Source organism: Anser cygnoides, chromosome 5 (genome assembly GCF_040182565.1).
Source record: "Anser cygnoides isolate HZ-2024a breed goose chromosome 5, Taihu_goose_T2T_genome, whole genome shotgun sequence".
Taxonomy (NCBI): Eukaryota; Metazoa; Chordata; class Aves; order Anseriformes; family Anatidae; genus Anser; species Anser cygnoides.
In genome coordinates, this window is record NC_089877.1 from 33,766,852 (window position 1) to 33,782,708 (window position 15,857).

General features: G+C 44.6%; 1 protein-coding gene across 2 annotated transcripts; it reads right to left on the minus strand.

The window, feature by feature from the left end:
* Positions 1–362: 362 nt before the first annotated feature.
* On the minus strand, positions 363–13,476 carry ZFYVE19 (zinc finger FYVE-type containing 19). Of its 2 annotated transcripts, XM_013192664.3 has the most exons (11): positions 13,138–13,338; positions 12,710–12,831; positions 10,895–10,948; positions 10,125–10,279; positions 9,001–9,146; positions 7,988–8,102; positions 7,219–7,428; positions 6,848–6,927; positions 5,997–6,107; positions 4,429–4,571; positions 363–3,080 (listed from the first exon to the last, which is right to left on the minus strand). In XM_013192664.3, exons 1-11 carry the CDS (start codon positions 13,189–13,191, stop codon positions 3,014–3,016), a joined length of 1,257 nt encoding a protein of 418 aa, XP_013048118.2. In that variant the 5' UTR covers positions 13,192–13,338; the 3' UTR covers positions 363–3,013. The 2 variants fall into 2 exon arrangements, with proteins under 2 accessions (XP_013048118.2, XP_047921059.2); XM_048065102.2 differs by lacking the exons at positions 363–3,080; positions 4,429–4,571 and adding an exon at positions 5,405–5,724 and having other exon boundaries at positions 13,138–13,476.
* Between the last annotated feature and the right edge of the window lie 2,381 nt (positions 13,477–15,857).

The window sequence follows — 15,857 nt, forward strand, 5'->3', positions numbered from 1 at the left end:
GCACAATGTGATAACAGGGAACAAAGCAAGATGTGGCCAGTGCTAGCTGATTTCTTGGCTCTGGCGCAAGAACTTTTAAAATTGGTTCTTAAAAGTAGTAAGTCAAACTTGCTTTTATTTGCTTTTTGGCTACTCTCCACTTAACCCATAAGGACAGACTGAACTACATTTTGCTTCTAAACAGCTTCCAGTTATATTTGCTGTTTCTCATCACTAGCATAAGGCTGTAATATTTAGTATATGCATACTGTTTGAGAAGGTTTCTTAAAGGAAACTTTGCCCTCTTGATTATATCAATATAACTCAGAATGTGTGAAAGTTCATGTGCTTTTCTAATTGAAGGCTTATGAAAGCGTACAATATAACCTTCAAATCAATTTTCCTTTATTATGAGCAACACTTACATTCCCTTTAAAAATATTCAGCCTGCTACATTTCACACTTGTTACAGCAGTTAAGACAATGTGCACGTTCACAAACTACAGCAATTGCAAGTTAATGAAGCTTAACTGAGACCTCCCTCTGTAAGCTAATTTGAGTTCAACTTCATTTGTTACCATTACTTTGAGTTCTTGTTGGGGAGGAACCTACTTTTGATAGTTCACATACAAAACATTTTGAGAATAAAAGAAAATCTTCTTGTGCCCTCATGGCATGCTACAAAGATAGAAGGAAAGTACCCAGTACACCTTTACTAGGTAACTGTGCCCAGTTAAAGGTCACACAACATTCCTCTTTCACAACAGATTCAGCTAGGTTTGCTGCCTGCAGACAGCTGACTGAGACAGCTCGTGTCTCAGTGACCTCCCATGTAAGAGGGACAAGAGGGCTACAGTGGGAATGGCTTTTCAAGGGGAAAGTGATTGGGCTGCCATTAAAATGGCCAATTACACGCAGAAAGCTCAGCAGCCACAAAAATGTCCATTAGTGCAGCGAAAGAGTCAGCATGCGTGTGTATGACTGAAGAGAGTCTTCCACGTATGACTAAGTTCTATTTCAGGTACTGGGTTGGGTGCATTTCTGGATTTCTTGGGATGAACCCACAGAAACAAATCCAGGAAATTAAATAAGCTGCTTCAGGCTGTAAACTGCTGCTTTACTACTGTTGCGCACAGGGCAGGGTTCACAGGACTGAGGCTGCCTAACTGCACAAGGAGCTCAAAGTTTTGTTGTTGCTGATGAAGCAAAAGCTGGGGGACCCACGTTGAAGCCCAAGGGAGTGGATCAGCCTTAGATGGGATATAAGACCAGGTATTTGCATCTTCTTCTGTACAGGTTAAATACTTTGTGTTTTGCCTAAATCTAAGACAGAATTTTTAGACAGACTAATTATCCTGGTCAAATAAAAATGAAGCATCATTCCCACAACAATACAAAGCTAGAACTGCATTTTGTTTTCATTTTTAAGACTGCAAACCCCTCAGGTCAGTAACTATCTACTTAAATCTTGTGTAACACAGGACTCATTGTAAACTCTTACATCGGAATTCAGTAGTTTTCCTGTCACTTTGGGAGGATGGACAGACAGGCACTTTTGAAGCAAGGACTCTTAGGGGAAAGAACATCCTCCACAAGAGTCAGGTTTTGCTACCCTTTTCTAACAAAGGGTTTTGACAGTGCTGACATACACACCAGCAATTCTTGCTGGGTCAACCTGCAGTATTACTATTCCACATTGTCTGGTATGTGTTACTCCTGAAGCACCTGATCCAGCCCAACATAAGCCCACCTTCAGAGGTAGTTTAAAGTATTTACAGTGCTCTGAGCAGGGGTGGCTGCAGTGCAGGCAAATACTGTTTTTTCACCTCACCTACAGAGGCAGTGACCTTCAGCACAGGGCAGGGCAGACAGCTGGGAGTGGCGATGTCAAACCAGACAGGCAAGATTCACTGGAAACTCTGTCAAAGGCAAATCCTTGATTTTTTTTTTTTTAAATTTTTTTTGACACTCCTAGAATTTGTCAACCTTAGACAGCTGTCTCAGAAGTCACATTATAGTCCTGGGAAGAGCCCATACCAATTACAGCTGACTTCAGGAAAGTTTAGTCAGGTATTTCAAGCAATTCTGGGTGCTGTAGCCACTGGCATGTGTCATGTGCATCTGAACTATCTCCAAGGAGGGATATAAGGAAACTAAACTGAGTTTCTCTCATAGCCACATAAACAGCATCATACAAATAGCATCTTTATTCTATCAGGGGACCAATAGAGCCAAGCCCCACCTTAATATTAACACGCAACTCTTCCAGACTAACATGCTAACAGATAATGTGGAATTTAGGCACTGCCACTGCAGATCACCATGCAGTGCATTTGGAGCAGATTACCTTTACAAAGCATCCTTCATTTCAAGTACAGGAGCAACACTGCTCATCAAGGCAGAGTAACCGTAACTCCTCTGCACCTTCCCAGCAACACCACAGAAACATTTTTTGTGACTTCATGATCCTCACTATCTTCCCCTGAGCCGCTTGACAGAAGGACTGAGATATCACAGGAGGGTGACACTTTGTAAAGAACTATCAAGCATTCCCAGTTGAGACTTTAAACACAGGCCTCTGTAAATAGTTTTTATTATGTTTTGGAAATTCTCATCACACACGACCACGATGTAGACAGTTTCTTAGTGCAAAGTGCTTTGCTGCCTTGTGAACCAATGTGTAAGTTAGCAAAAGCAGGAAGTTACTTATCAGCCAGCACTGCCTTAACCATACATCTTTACTGCTACCCACATCGCCTTACTTTATCTATAAATATATAGATGCATATCCACCTCCTCACATCAAGTCCTTATTTATCCCAAACAGGCATGGCAAACCCAGCACTTTTCTGGTTGCGTTTGTGAGGACAACGATACACGCCCTCCAAGCCTCTCTCAGATTACAGCACATCCTTTTACTGTCCAAAACATCACCCATTTTGGCTGCAAATCCAGTTGGCGTCTTCCCCTCTGGCCGACTCCCTCTTTTCCCGTTCTCCATCTCCTTTTCTGCCCATGAAGAATGTGATCACCTCTACTTGCGAGGAAGATGATAGCAGGAAGTGTGGTGGTCCTTCAGGTCAAACTCATCGTGGCCTTCCCTAAGAAGCAAACACAAACTGCAGTTAGCAGTAAACACCCAGGCAGGAAAACTCACCTTTAATCACTGCACAGGATGCCTCCTAGCTGCCCTATAAGAAACCTATCCCAAGGCCTAACTGATAGGACCCCACTTGCAGTCACGTGGACTGGTTACTTGAGACATTTGGAGCAGAAGCCTCTGATGTACGTTATGAAAAGCTCTGTTCATCCTTGCCTGCTGGTATGGGAAATGACAGAAGTCCTCTCTGCCTCCTTCCCTCTTTGAGAGATTCCAGTAATTTGTGGCTTACTTTCAGCACCATGTTTGTGATTCACAGGCATGTTAGCAACTCCTATGACAACAGCCAAAATGACAGTCTGCTCCATAGAGCTCTGAAAAATAACTGTCATGGCTAAAATGCAGTGTACTGGCAGCCGTCTTAACCATGTTGAGAAGCAGGCAGTGGCGAGTAAGACACAAGCTTGCATCTCCAGCATACGACTGATACACTCACTCACCTAACACACCGCTGGTTCTGCTTTTATAGACGTTTGGCTGAAATTTGTTTGCTTGTTTTGTTTTTAAGTCATCTGACATTGCCAGTTGTATGTTTACTTACCATTTTAGTAAGTTTTCCATTCTCATCTCTCTATAAAACCCCTTTGCAGGAAATGAGAGAATACACATAAAAGCATCCCTTACTTTCCCAACCAGATCCTTAACATCTTGCTATCTAAATGTCATCCAGAAGTAATGAGAACACAGCCAACTACTCAATACTTTCAAGGCATAAAAAAAGAGAAGCCACTCAGGCTGTGATGAATAACTTTGTATTCAAGGGAATTAACCCTCCAAATCTGAGACAGCAACATTTTGTCAAAAATCAAGTTAGGGGTGTTTAGGCCCAACTGAGGAAGAGAAGTTTCTCCATATATTTCAACAACCTGACATTTTAAATATGGTTTAAGACTTCAGGGTCTCAACCTAAGAAAATCCTCAGAAATTTATACTGTCTGATCTCCCCTCTTGTGAGAATCCAGCCTAGATTACTCATCAATGTCATTAAAAAGTCGCAGAAGTCACTAAACAATGGTCTCACTTATCCCATCCCACGCACATCAGCTGCTCCAGAGATCGGCCAAACAATGTGCCCAAACATGCGCTGGAGCAGAACAGACAGAGCATTGCTGCCCAGGGCCAGTTTAGTCCCCGTGGCCTGGGGTAACTACTGGTCATTCAGCTCAGACCTGGGTTCTTCGAATCTTCCTTCCTACTTTCTGTTCTTCTGCCCAACAGGAAGAACAAAAAAAAGTGGCGAAGCTTACCTGTGACCTGCCCCTCAGATAGAGAGGGATTGCAAGACTTACCGAAAACAGCGCTGGCAGTAGAGATCCCCATCGCAGCCATGGCAACGCAAAGTAGCATCTTCGTTGCAGATACAGCACCAGGGTAATTCATCCTCATCACTGTCATCTGTCTTGGTAAGAGCTGTGTTGGTTGGAGTCTGGCTCTAATTCACAAAGAAAACAGACACGGAATTCAAACCGCAGCAGACACAATACAGATACAGTACTTCCATTGTAATGCATGATGGCCACAGTGGCAAATCAAATAGCCCAAGGATGTTCACTCTCAGTTGATCCTAAGTCAAGATGAACTTGAACTTGCCCAGAGCTCAAGGATAGGCTCCATATGCATGTATGTACGTATCTAGACTGTTAAATAAACACCCAAGATACTACTAGCATTTGCTTATGAGTTTGTATTGCCTGGAAGGTAAACACCCTCAATTCAGTGTCTACAGCAACACACACCCACATCGCCTGGACTGTGTTAAAGGTTGAAGCCCAGATCTTCTGGGAGACACAACAGCAATACCAAGTAACAGACAATTCCTGCTGTGGGAAGGTGGGAAAAATGGAGGTTTCAATTTTCTCCATGTTACAGAAAGAAAACTTAGGGACAAAGAAAGTGATTTGCCAAAATACCCCTACCACTGATTTGCACCTGAGGTTGGGCCAAAAAGGTCTTTTGAAATCACAATCTGGACCATATCCACGAGGTCATCCATTGTCTCCTTGTGCTTTACAGAGACTTTGTAGAACTGAACAGCCATATGCACACCAAAACACAGCACCTGAACACTGGCAAAGGCAGCTTCCTAACACAATAGCAGTAAGATAGCACTAGCTTTTACAACAGTGATTCCAAAAGTGCAAGGTGGCTGGCATACCTATGAGATGGTTGTTTGCAACAATGCTTACAATTAAATAATTTCTTCCACCAGGGACAGAACTGTCAGGTGTCTGTGACTCACAGGTCCATTTAATTCTCATCATATACATTAGAGAAGGTGTACGTACTTCCATAACAGACTGGAATCCATTCTGAGTGTAGGGTATCTTGTTGCTAATCCCTTCCCCTGACGTTTCAAGAGAACACAGAAGGTCAATTACTATCTAGAGTCTATTCTGCACATGCTGAAAGCAATGGCAAACCTCCCACTTACCCTGTTCCAGGCTCTATGCTACTAGACCATGGCCTTCTTGGTCTAATTATATGGGTGAGTTAAAAATCCCTTTTCTGATATCCACTCTGGCAGGCTGATTTTGATTGACTTCTCTGGGTTTAGAGGACACTATCCCATTCAGCAGAAAGCCAGCCTGAAAGGAATTGGATTCCAGGGTGTGAGTAATTTCTTTTAAAAGTGCAAGGATGAGTCACAGCTGTGCTCAGGGTTGGTCAGCCATGCAGACGCCCCTGAGATGTTTGATTTCTCAGCTTGTCTGCCTTGGAGAAGCTGTTTTTGTTTGTTTTGTTTTTTTCCTCCCTTCACTGCACTGAGCCTAGGCTACATCAAACTTTTGCTGCAGAGCTGTACTCTCCTGGGACCCCAGAGCACATCATTTCAAGAGATCCTGACCAGTCCACTGACCTTTTGCTTTGTTTTCTTATACAGGTTCTGTTGTGAGGGTCCTGGCTGGGTGGTCTGATCTGGAGGAATGTTGAATCCACTTGCTTCATCCAGGGCCACTTCCTCTGTGAGCTAGTTGTAACAGAAAGAAAGAAGCCTCTTGTTTCGAATACAATCAGGAGTCCCATTCTAGACTCTAAACCTCCCTCCCTTCTCCTTGCCCCCGTGCAGTAACTGGAGATGACTGAACACATCGGTCTGGTGTTCTCTGGACAGCTGTGAGCTTGCTCTACTTGCACTCTGAATACCGCGTGTACATTGTGAACAGTTAGTGTGACAGCAGGGGCCCTAAACTAATATACTCTGCTTTGCAGTGCAGCTATCAGCAGATGCTCAACGTCATGCTAACCATACGTGTGGTCTGTGTCATCAGCCAGGAACATGAGCACAGAAAGTTCATGTCTGCCTGCAAAATAATTCACAGACATTTTAGACAGAAATGGAGGCATAAGCTGTGCTAAACAGCCCACATCTCATCATCCATGTTCTAGCTGGGTGGGGGAAAAAAAACAAAACAAAGTAAGGAAGTACAAGCAGAGTGGGAGCAGGGCTGGAGAGAAGACACACACTACAAGAGACACTAACAACGAATGAAAAAGAGAACTTTAAAAGACTGGTAGAAAAGTCTTCTATCTCCTGTAGCTGAATCGCTGCATGGGAGCTAGCATTGGAAAAGCACTAGGAGGGGAAGGAATGAGACTCTCTCCAGGAACAGAAAAACACAATTTGCATGCTCACTAGGTTAAAAAAAAAAAAACACACCAGGAATGATTGACAGGAAGATAAACAAGGCCACAGGTGCCACTTCTGACCTGTTTTAGCACTCTCCGAATGGCTTCCTCCTCATCCAATTCTTCATCACTGTCAGGGAGTTTATAAGATTCCAATGTAACTGCACGAATGAGAGACAGAGCATGCAAGAGTTATCTCAAAGAATACAAGACAAAGCAGGCCATCCTTACAGTTCCAGCCTCGATGTCTTAGTTGAGGTTAAGATGCTAAGGCTAAGATCTTTAATACTGATTTCATGATGAATGAATCTTTACTACTTTACAGGCAACAAAAACAGTCTGTTTCTTTAAGAACAGATGAATTCAATGGATAAAAGCCTCTCAGAAGAGAAATTACTCTGACACAGGAACCTGGTCCTTCTCTTGGGACTGTATTCTCCTCTGCTACCCACCTTTCTCTGGGTCCTGACCTCTGAGCACTGCCAATCTCTTTGCAACTTCTAAGATCTTTTCCTGCCTAGTGTTTTCATCTCGCAGCTCAGCAGCAGCCTCTGCCAGAAGTTTATTCTTCTCTTCCTCTAGCTGTTTTGGGTCCAGACTTGCATGGCAAGCATAATCTTCACTTTCCCGATTTAGGTCATTCAAGTTTTGGCTACTAGCAGCTGCAAACAGACAGGCAGAAAGAATGTGCTGGTGACTCAGCAGCAGTGTTCCTTGGGTACAGCCAACATCACTAAAGCAACAGACAGCATGGGAGAAGCTTGAAGCTCTCCATTAATCCAGGTAATAATGGGAGAAGGCATGACACAACCGGATCCACACTGTACGTGAAGAAAAGAAAGTGAGCTAATCTGCACTTTACAGGGAGATTACAGAGAAAGCACTGCAGCTGGAAAGGTAATGGTATCCCAGATTCTGATGTTTTACAACAGAGCACAGGCATATTAGGAGTAGCAACAGCTCCTCCCTAGGAAGTGTGGCCTTACAGAAACAGACAAACAATCTGAGTAATACAACCCTGAGAAAATGGAACCATCTCTCAAGCAAAGATGATGAGACCCAGTATGGAGCTGGATGGCTGTTCTTAGTCAACGTGGGAGTCATAAGGGGGAAGATATGAACTGGACACAAGTGAGCTAAACAGGGCAACACATATTCCCTGCTCACTATAGCACATATATTAATAGAAGGAAATAGATCTTTGGAATCCAAAATAGATACCTTGAGGCTGGGCTCCTGGACTGTAATGCTCATCAATGGCAACTTCCTCAGCCAGCTGAGTTAACAGGTCATCTGTTTGCTGTGTCAGACTTCTGGTATCAGGGGGTCGATGTACCTGAGAAACAAGGAGGGCATGGTAGAAAGCAAATGAGAGGAAAGTAGCTTACTCAAACAATGGAAAAGTCAGATAGCAATACAATCCCACGCAGAATCAGCATAAAAAGATGCATCTACTGATTTTGTGAGCCTCAGCTTATGGGTATCTGATGCAAGACTTTCAAGGCTTCATTCTCAGAGCTGTTGAATGCCCACAACTCTAAATGTAATCACCTAAACAGGGCAAGGAGGTGCTGAATATATAGGAGTAGATGCTGCTGAAACCCAGCCCCAGCTCTGTCACTACCTCCAAAGTAAAAACGGTCCCATTCTCAACAGTGCCAACCACCAGCCCCACTGAGGTCTAAGAGAACAGCTGCATGTGCAGCACTGCTGAAAAAGGAGCATGAGGAAACAATTTATCAGGGACAAGATCATTCATATAAGCCCTGAAGGCAGAAATCCAACTCCTTCCTCTTCGGTCTCAGGCTAATCACTTTACCTCTCTGGGCTTCAATTTCTGGAATAATTAACAGGATTTTCTTCAGAAGGGATACAGTAACAACTGTGAGATACAACTAGAAGGCAGGATGGATAAGCCCAAAACCACTAATAAACAGCTTTGAAAAGATATCGCGCCACTTAGGTACACAAATGGGTTGAGAAGAAAAAGGCTAGCATCTATTGTTAAAAACAACACATGAACTATATTTGACATAAAAGCAAAGGAACATATAGCACTGAAATTGATTCAGCATACTGGTAAAAGTTAGCCATTTGCTACTGAAGCAATGATGCAAAATGAGCTACCTGGACACAAAAAAGCTGAAGGGCAAAGAAAGACTAACATGCTGGGACACAAGAATTACTGTGCCAGCTCAGAATACACTGCTGGCCAAACAAATGGGGGAGCTTACTGGTCTGGGAGCCTGGGAAGGAGGACGTCTCCCTTGCAGGACAGCCAACCGGTCCTCCATTTCCTGCATGGATGGAACAGGTCCCCGGTAATCCTCCTTCAGTGCAGCCAACCTAGCTTCGATCTCAGCCTGAGAAGGAATGGACTCTGCAATTCAGAATAACCCAAGGTAGGGGGTTATTCTGTTAAGAAAAAACTTGAAGCCGTTTGTTTTCAGTAAGATTGTATTTTGTTCTGGAATCAGGCTTTGAACACCAGAGCAAAAACCTCCCTCAGCCCCTGATCTGAAGGAGGAATTATACAGCAACGACTCAGAAACTACCCTAATGCTAACCGCTACCCTTTTCTCCCAAGTCACTGCCTCCTCCACGTTTTATATTCCAGCCAGGAGACCATTGTTACTGTAACCTAATTTGGCAATCAGCTGACTAGGGATACCATGGACAGGCAGAGAAATGTGTGCCATTTAGGCAGTACAGTCCATTGCTCCCACACTCTTTAACATAACCCTAGGCCTATCAGGCTGAAAAAATCCCCTATGCAACAAGGTAACCACTTTGCAGTTTTTCTTTCCCTTCTAGAGACCATGTAGCATTTTAAAAAGTTTATTCTCCCACAAGCACCCCGCTGAGGCAGCCCCAGATCTGACCATTGTAGACTGGGATCAGAGTCCCTTTTTGTCCTCTGTGAGGCAAGGCTGGCCAGAACATAATCCCACAGAGACTGGTACCACAGTGGTCCAGCACAATGACCCACAGGAAAACTTCTGCAAAATGGTTTGGCCAAAAATAACTCATTTCATTCTGCTGCTACTGTGTTTGACACAGACTTTTACCCCAAACAATGGAAAACAAGAAAGTGATTTCACGGGTAAGATACTGCCCCAAAACTGAGAAGCAGTTTCAAGAGAAGCCCCAAAGAACAAAATCAAAGTGAAAAATTAAAACCACTGTGGAACCTGGCCACTGTGGCAGCAAGATGTGGCTGCTCTGATCATATTTAACCCTTCAATTCCCTAAAAAGACAGACACTGAGTGTCCAGTACTTCCCTCTCCCTCCTGGTTCCACGCTTACCAAGTAGCAGCATTCCCACCCAGGGAATCTCCAGTGCTCTTCAAAACTTACTGGGTTTCCTTTCCTCTCTGAGCTTCTGCAGTCTCTCTGCAATAGCTCTATCCTCTTTTGAGAGCCCCTGGTATCTGGAGTCAGCTTGACCTGGGGATTTGGCAGCTGCCTTCTGTTTTCCTTTCATTTGCTTAGCCTCAAAAGCTGCTACACGCCTGTGACAAGGATGGAAAAAAACACAATTGAAAAGAGGGGAGTTTAAATCCTAAGATATGAAAACACTCTCTGTGAGCCCAACAGGCTAGGTGAAGAATGTCAATGTAAAAGAGAATGGAAACTGCTCATTCCTGTACCAGGCTCTCCCATCCTGGCACAACGAGGTACTGCCAAGGGTAAGGCAAACCATAGCTCATAAATGTAGTAGGCATGGCACTATTTCTGAGGAGACAGGGAACATTTCACCACCAGGCTCCTGTTTCCAAGCCAAGCACAACCAGTCACAGATAAATACTGGCAGGCTGCTGTTCTTGAGTCTATTCAAAAGTAAAAAGAGTCCCCTATATCCTTCACAACAAAAGAAACAAACAACAAAGCAAAAGGCCCATCTTTAAACTAATTCTGATCAAGTGAACACCCACGTCACAACACAATCCCCCCCCACTTTTGGTGGTCTCTATGGGGAAATATGAAAGGGCCTGGAACATGATCTAGGTGACCCTGCTTGAGCAGGGCGCTTGGACTAGATGATCTCTGGAGGTCCCTTCCAACCTTAACCATTCTGCGATTACTCTACAGCAGAAACAACTGTGTGACTGGCAAGTGCAACTCACTTTTTGTAGTTTTCTGGTGGCGACCATTTTGCTGAACTGTTCTGAGGTTCCTGTCTGAAAGACAAAATCATTGACATCTCTGAATTCAAGGCTTCGCCATATGCTTCAATCATCTATTCTCTGAATCCAAGAGGGATCGGTATACATGTTTACTGACCTCCTGGTACAGTCCCGTTCATAACCTCATTAATATGGGGAATGATTAGCTGGTGAAAGACATTAAGATGATATAGCTGCTTTGGACAGCATGGAACTTCACTTCTAGTCCTTTGTTCCTGACGTTTTGCATCTGAACAAAGAATTGTTTAATACAGACACCAGGCAGGGCTGAAATACCCTCATCTTTCAGAGCACGCATATCCCAGTTCAGCAAGCAGAGAGCGAGCAGTTAGGTGAGCCTCCCAGCGTAATTAGCTTCCAAAGTGTACAACTCTCTGAAAGGGGTTGTGGCATGCAACAAACAGAATTATATAATGCATAAGCTAAATAAAACATTACAAAAATGATTATGTAACCACTAGTATCACGATGACAGATGACATCTTCTAGGACACTTGAACACTGCACAACACAATCATGTCTTGAGTAACTGTGTTCTCTCTGTGTTCACGCTGACCTGCTAAACTACACGCTTACAAAGGGCAGCATATTTTATTTATTCTTAGAAGGCACAGCTACAAACACATCTGTGCTAAGGCCTGTATAACAACAAACGCAATGTCTTTACTGGACCACTTTCCAGCTCCAAGGTGTCAGTTGTGAAAGCTGTTTGCATGAAGAACTTCAGTCCGCGCAGCCTACAGAACTGCAGTCTATGCATATTATCTACCAGATATTCACTCAGACAACAGTTTTTTTCTGTTGTAACTCTATAGTACTGACATTAAACAGACAAGGAAAAAATCAACAAGAGAGACATGGGAAAAGACTGAGCTGTTTTCTAAATAGCTTTGGAGTAAGGGAAGTCAGAAATTTTAAGAGCTGGAATACTGTGAATACTGTATTTGCACCTGATATCAACAGCTCATGCTATTTTCACAAGCCAGTGCTTTTGCAGTAAAGACCTGTGCAATACAAGGCTCTTGTTTAGACTGCAAAACAAGAAAATTCCCTGCTTGCTGGTGTAAATTCCTTGCTATAGCAGAAAAGCAGGAAAGGGAGGTAAAAGAAATGCAAAAGGAAGAGAACATGGAGGAATTGGTAAAGAGAGGGGTTCTCATGTACTTTTGTGGTCTTGTGTTACTTGTTCATATGTGTGATCAATACTGTTACTGAATTAATTTGTTTTCAGCACACAATCTATGGGTTATATACGCATTCTTGTTTTCTTTTAGAAGCAAACCAATTTTATGTTACAAAACTTAAGTTTTCAGGCTACACATAGCAGGGACCTCTCAAAAATGAGTAGCTGAGATGCTGTTTGTTCAGAGGTAATACTTGGATAATATTGTTAGGCTGCTGAACGACGACAGTTCTGAAAAGGCTTCCCTTTTAAAAGGGTGGGCAAACACACGGTGGTGCGTAACCTGGTCTCTTCTAGCTAGGACACCTATAGATATTCAGGGTCCATCCATGAAGATTTAAATGTGGTTCTTTCAGGCTATGCTGACACCACAGAGAACAGCCTCACAAACCGTGGTTCGTGTCTCTGGGCTGAACAGCTCACCTAACAGCAGTTCGGCTATGGTGGGGCTTAGAAATCCACGGCACAGGCAGCGTGCCTGCGCATGTACAAGGCACGGCTCCCCCTCAGAAACCCGCAACGCAACACCGGATCGCAGAACGCCGTCGGGGGAAGGCCTCCCCCCGCCTTACCCCGTCAGCTTTCCGTGGCACTGCTTGCACACCTTCTGCTGGCCACCTCCACAGCGGGGCACGGCGGCGCTGAAGCTGAGGCAGCTGGAGCAGAAGGCCCGGCCGCAGCTCGCACAGCCGCACTGCGGGGACACAAAATGCTGTTATTAATTAATTAATTAATTAATTACTCTGTGTTTAACAGGCAGCCCGCAGGGCGGGGCTCCGTCACCTGGACGCGGAGCACCACAGGCAGAGCTGGGTCAGGCTGGTGTTTGCTTGGGACGGTGCCGCGAGGTGCCCCCGCTGCCAGGGGAGGCCGGCTGTAACTTTTTCACCTCCTCCCCACCAGACCCTCGCGACAAGGCGGGACCTCGGGACCGGGCGGGCGACACCTGACGGCAGCCTGCTTGTCGCGACACAGCGAGGGACGCGCGGCAGGGACTTGCCTCCTTCTTGAAGACGCCGAACTTGCGCGCACACCCGTAGCACCGGCTGTCCATGGCGCACAGACCCGGCCCTGCCGTCCCGCTACGACACCCAAATCGCGACTATCGGCGGCGACCGGCCGCAGGAGCAGCCCTCCTGCCCCGCTGCGGCGCACGGCCTGATGGGAGTTGTAGTCCTCCGAGCCGCCAGCCCCGCCTCCAGCTTGCCGGGGGCCTATCAGTAGATAAACTACATTACCCAGGGTAGCGCACGGAGCCTGCCGGGAGCAACCTGCGGCTACCTGCCGCGCGGTGCACTGTGGCACTTGTAGTCCGTGGCGCCCTGCTGTCAGAGACTCCATTTCCCTGCCCCTTCCCCTGCCCGGCGCCGGGGCGGCGCTGCGTATGGCCGCCACCTGAGGGCATTGTAGGCCGCTGCCTTGCTCCCCTCAGTCTGTAGTACAGCGTTGCGTTTTTGCCCACTAACTACTGTTGCTTGTTAATAAGACCCATCGTGTATTTTATAACGTTGACTGGGTTGCGCTCAAGTTGTTGTTTTTTCCTTTTTTTTTTTTTTTTTTTCTGGTCTTAAAGCGGTGACAAAGATGCTGGTTCAGGAGAGCGTGAAATCAGCTGAACTGTAAAATTCCAGTTAACCCCAGCCAGTATTTCTCCTGGTGTATGTTTGCCTGCCTTCACAACTAAATATCCTATGGTGCTTGACCAAAACAACTGCTGAGTGTAGTTCTAGGTGCCACTGGTTCCTGTGAATCATCTTGTTAGTTCTGTGGTTTTGCAATTACAGTTTGCTTTCTTTCTGGTTTAATAGACAAACCCACACTATAAAGACTTCCACAATTAAATTGGGAAAGAGCCTGAGCTATTCAAGGAAGTAAGACTCATTAATAGCTGAACAAAGCTAAAAGAAAAAATAAAAGGGGTTTTCCCCTCAAACATTTATTTTTTAAAGCATTGAAGAACATTAGAAAGACAACCATACAAAACGTTGAAACTACAGTTTGCACCTGTCCAACAAATATATTAGAGCATACCTGGAAATTCCAGGTACTGTAGGCATAAAACAGAGATTTGAGATAAGCATAAAACAAAATTGAATCAAATAAAAACAGTTTGGTCTTGGCTTTGCTGTAACTGGTTAATGGGAAAAGAGGAAGAGGAAGTTTTGATCTGAAAGCTATGGAGGAACCCACAGATTGGCAGGTGTAATTTGGAGTGCCGCCCTTCGATATCCAGCTGAAGCAACCCAAAGGACTTTACTACTCAGAGAGCGCCACCAGCAGAGGTGAACGAGAGGGAGAAAGGCACTTAAAGACATTTAACTGACTAGTTTAGAAACGCCTCAGCTGAACTGCAAATGGAGCTGACAGGAGCGACCACGACAGCAGACAGACCCCGCTGTCCCTTCGCTGCAGGAGGCCGGGACACCTTCACATCCACCCAGTGGTGTCCACCAGGGGGGGCCCAGCTCCCGCAGCTCCGCCAGGTACCGCACCAGGAGGCTGCTTGGCTGCAGGACAGCAGCAGCTATTCTTTTATTTTCCGGCCTGCAGATGTTTCTCATGATAAAGGGAATGCAGATTATTAAAAGCCTGCGTGGCGACTTAGCCCATAAAATTTGGAATTTCTGTTTGAAACAGAAGAGATTAAACGGTCTTTGGTTAATAGGCCGTCTTGCCAAGCTGACTTGTTGCACAGTAAGTTGTATATTTTCTGTTCCACGTAGTTATAGCTGCCAATGCCACGTTTAACTTGCTGTGAAACTGTGCCTCAGTGTATTAGATTTGGCCTGGATTCTCTTGGGACTTGATTACTATAATGCAGCCACATCCAGAAGTTGAACTCTTTGCTCTGAAAAAGTTCAAATTAATTCAAAACGTGGCTGGTGGCCAACTCAGTCTCCCAGGCTGGAATGTTTCTCCTTGCAGTTGTGTGATAAAAAGGGCAAATCATCACCGCACTGAAACTGAAAACTGAGTTTGAGTACTCTTGCTGTTACAGTAGGCTTGTTTACTTCTTCCAGATGAGGAACCAATTGTACTATCAGCATGCCGAAAGTTACCCTTATTTTTTGTCAGGCCTTGGGGTTCTAGTCATGCAAATGAATGTTTTCTCAACCACAGTTATTTACTTACATAAGGGAAATGTGTTTTAAATTAAATCAAAACACACAAAAAAATAATCTTATGAATAGTAATTTTTGTCTGTAGTGCTTTATTCCAGGCTGTTTTTGTCTTACTGCAGTAACTGGCAAATCTCTGTTCTGGTTCTTGCAGAGTAAGAAAGCATACTACTTGAAGGCCCTGACTTGCCTCCCAGACAGGCCCTTGGACAGCCCCAAGGCAGGTAAAATTGAACTACATGGACACAAACAGTCTTCTTGCCCCTTCCACATGTACAGGCTCATGGATGCAGCTCTGTTTTAGTACAGATCTGCCTTTGTGCACAATTAAGGTAACATCTGTTTGTGTCATAAGTCACATACATACATGAGAATAGACACATTTGTTACTGCTAGCTACCTCAGTTTTTTAAGGTTAAATGCTTACATGTAGGTTTTCAAAGATATATTAATTGAATGATGAACTTTCATTAGAACCTCTCAAAATCCTTTGGTGCTGGTACTTGAATCTTAAGCCTTTGGCCATTATGCCCCTGGTGTCTATTGGCTGGTGACTCTTAATTCACATATCTCAGAATTTGAATGTTAATAGCAAGCTTCT

What these genes read in the sequence shown, in the direction of transcription:
- ZFYVE19 (XM_013192664.3), bottom strand. Translation starts at nt 13,191, where the DNA reads ATGGACAGCCGGTGCTACGGGTGTGCGCGCAAGTTCGGCGTCTTCAAG. An exon ending in TCCAGGAGCCCAGCCTCAAG is followed by an intron (nt 7,429 to 7,987) that starts GTATCTATTTTG and finishes GTCTGTTTGCAG; the next exon opens with CTGCTAGTAGCCAAAACTTG. An exon ending in ATAAGAAAACAAAGCAAAAG is followed by an intron (nt 4,572 to 5,996) that starts GTCAGTGGACTG and finishes TTTGTGAATTAG; the next exon opens with AGCCAGACTCCAACCAACAC.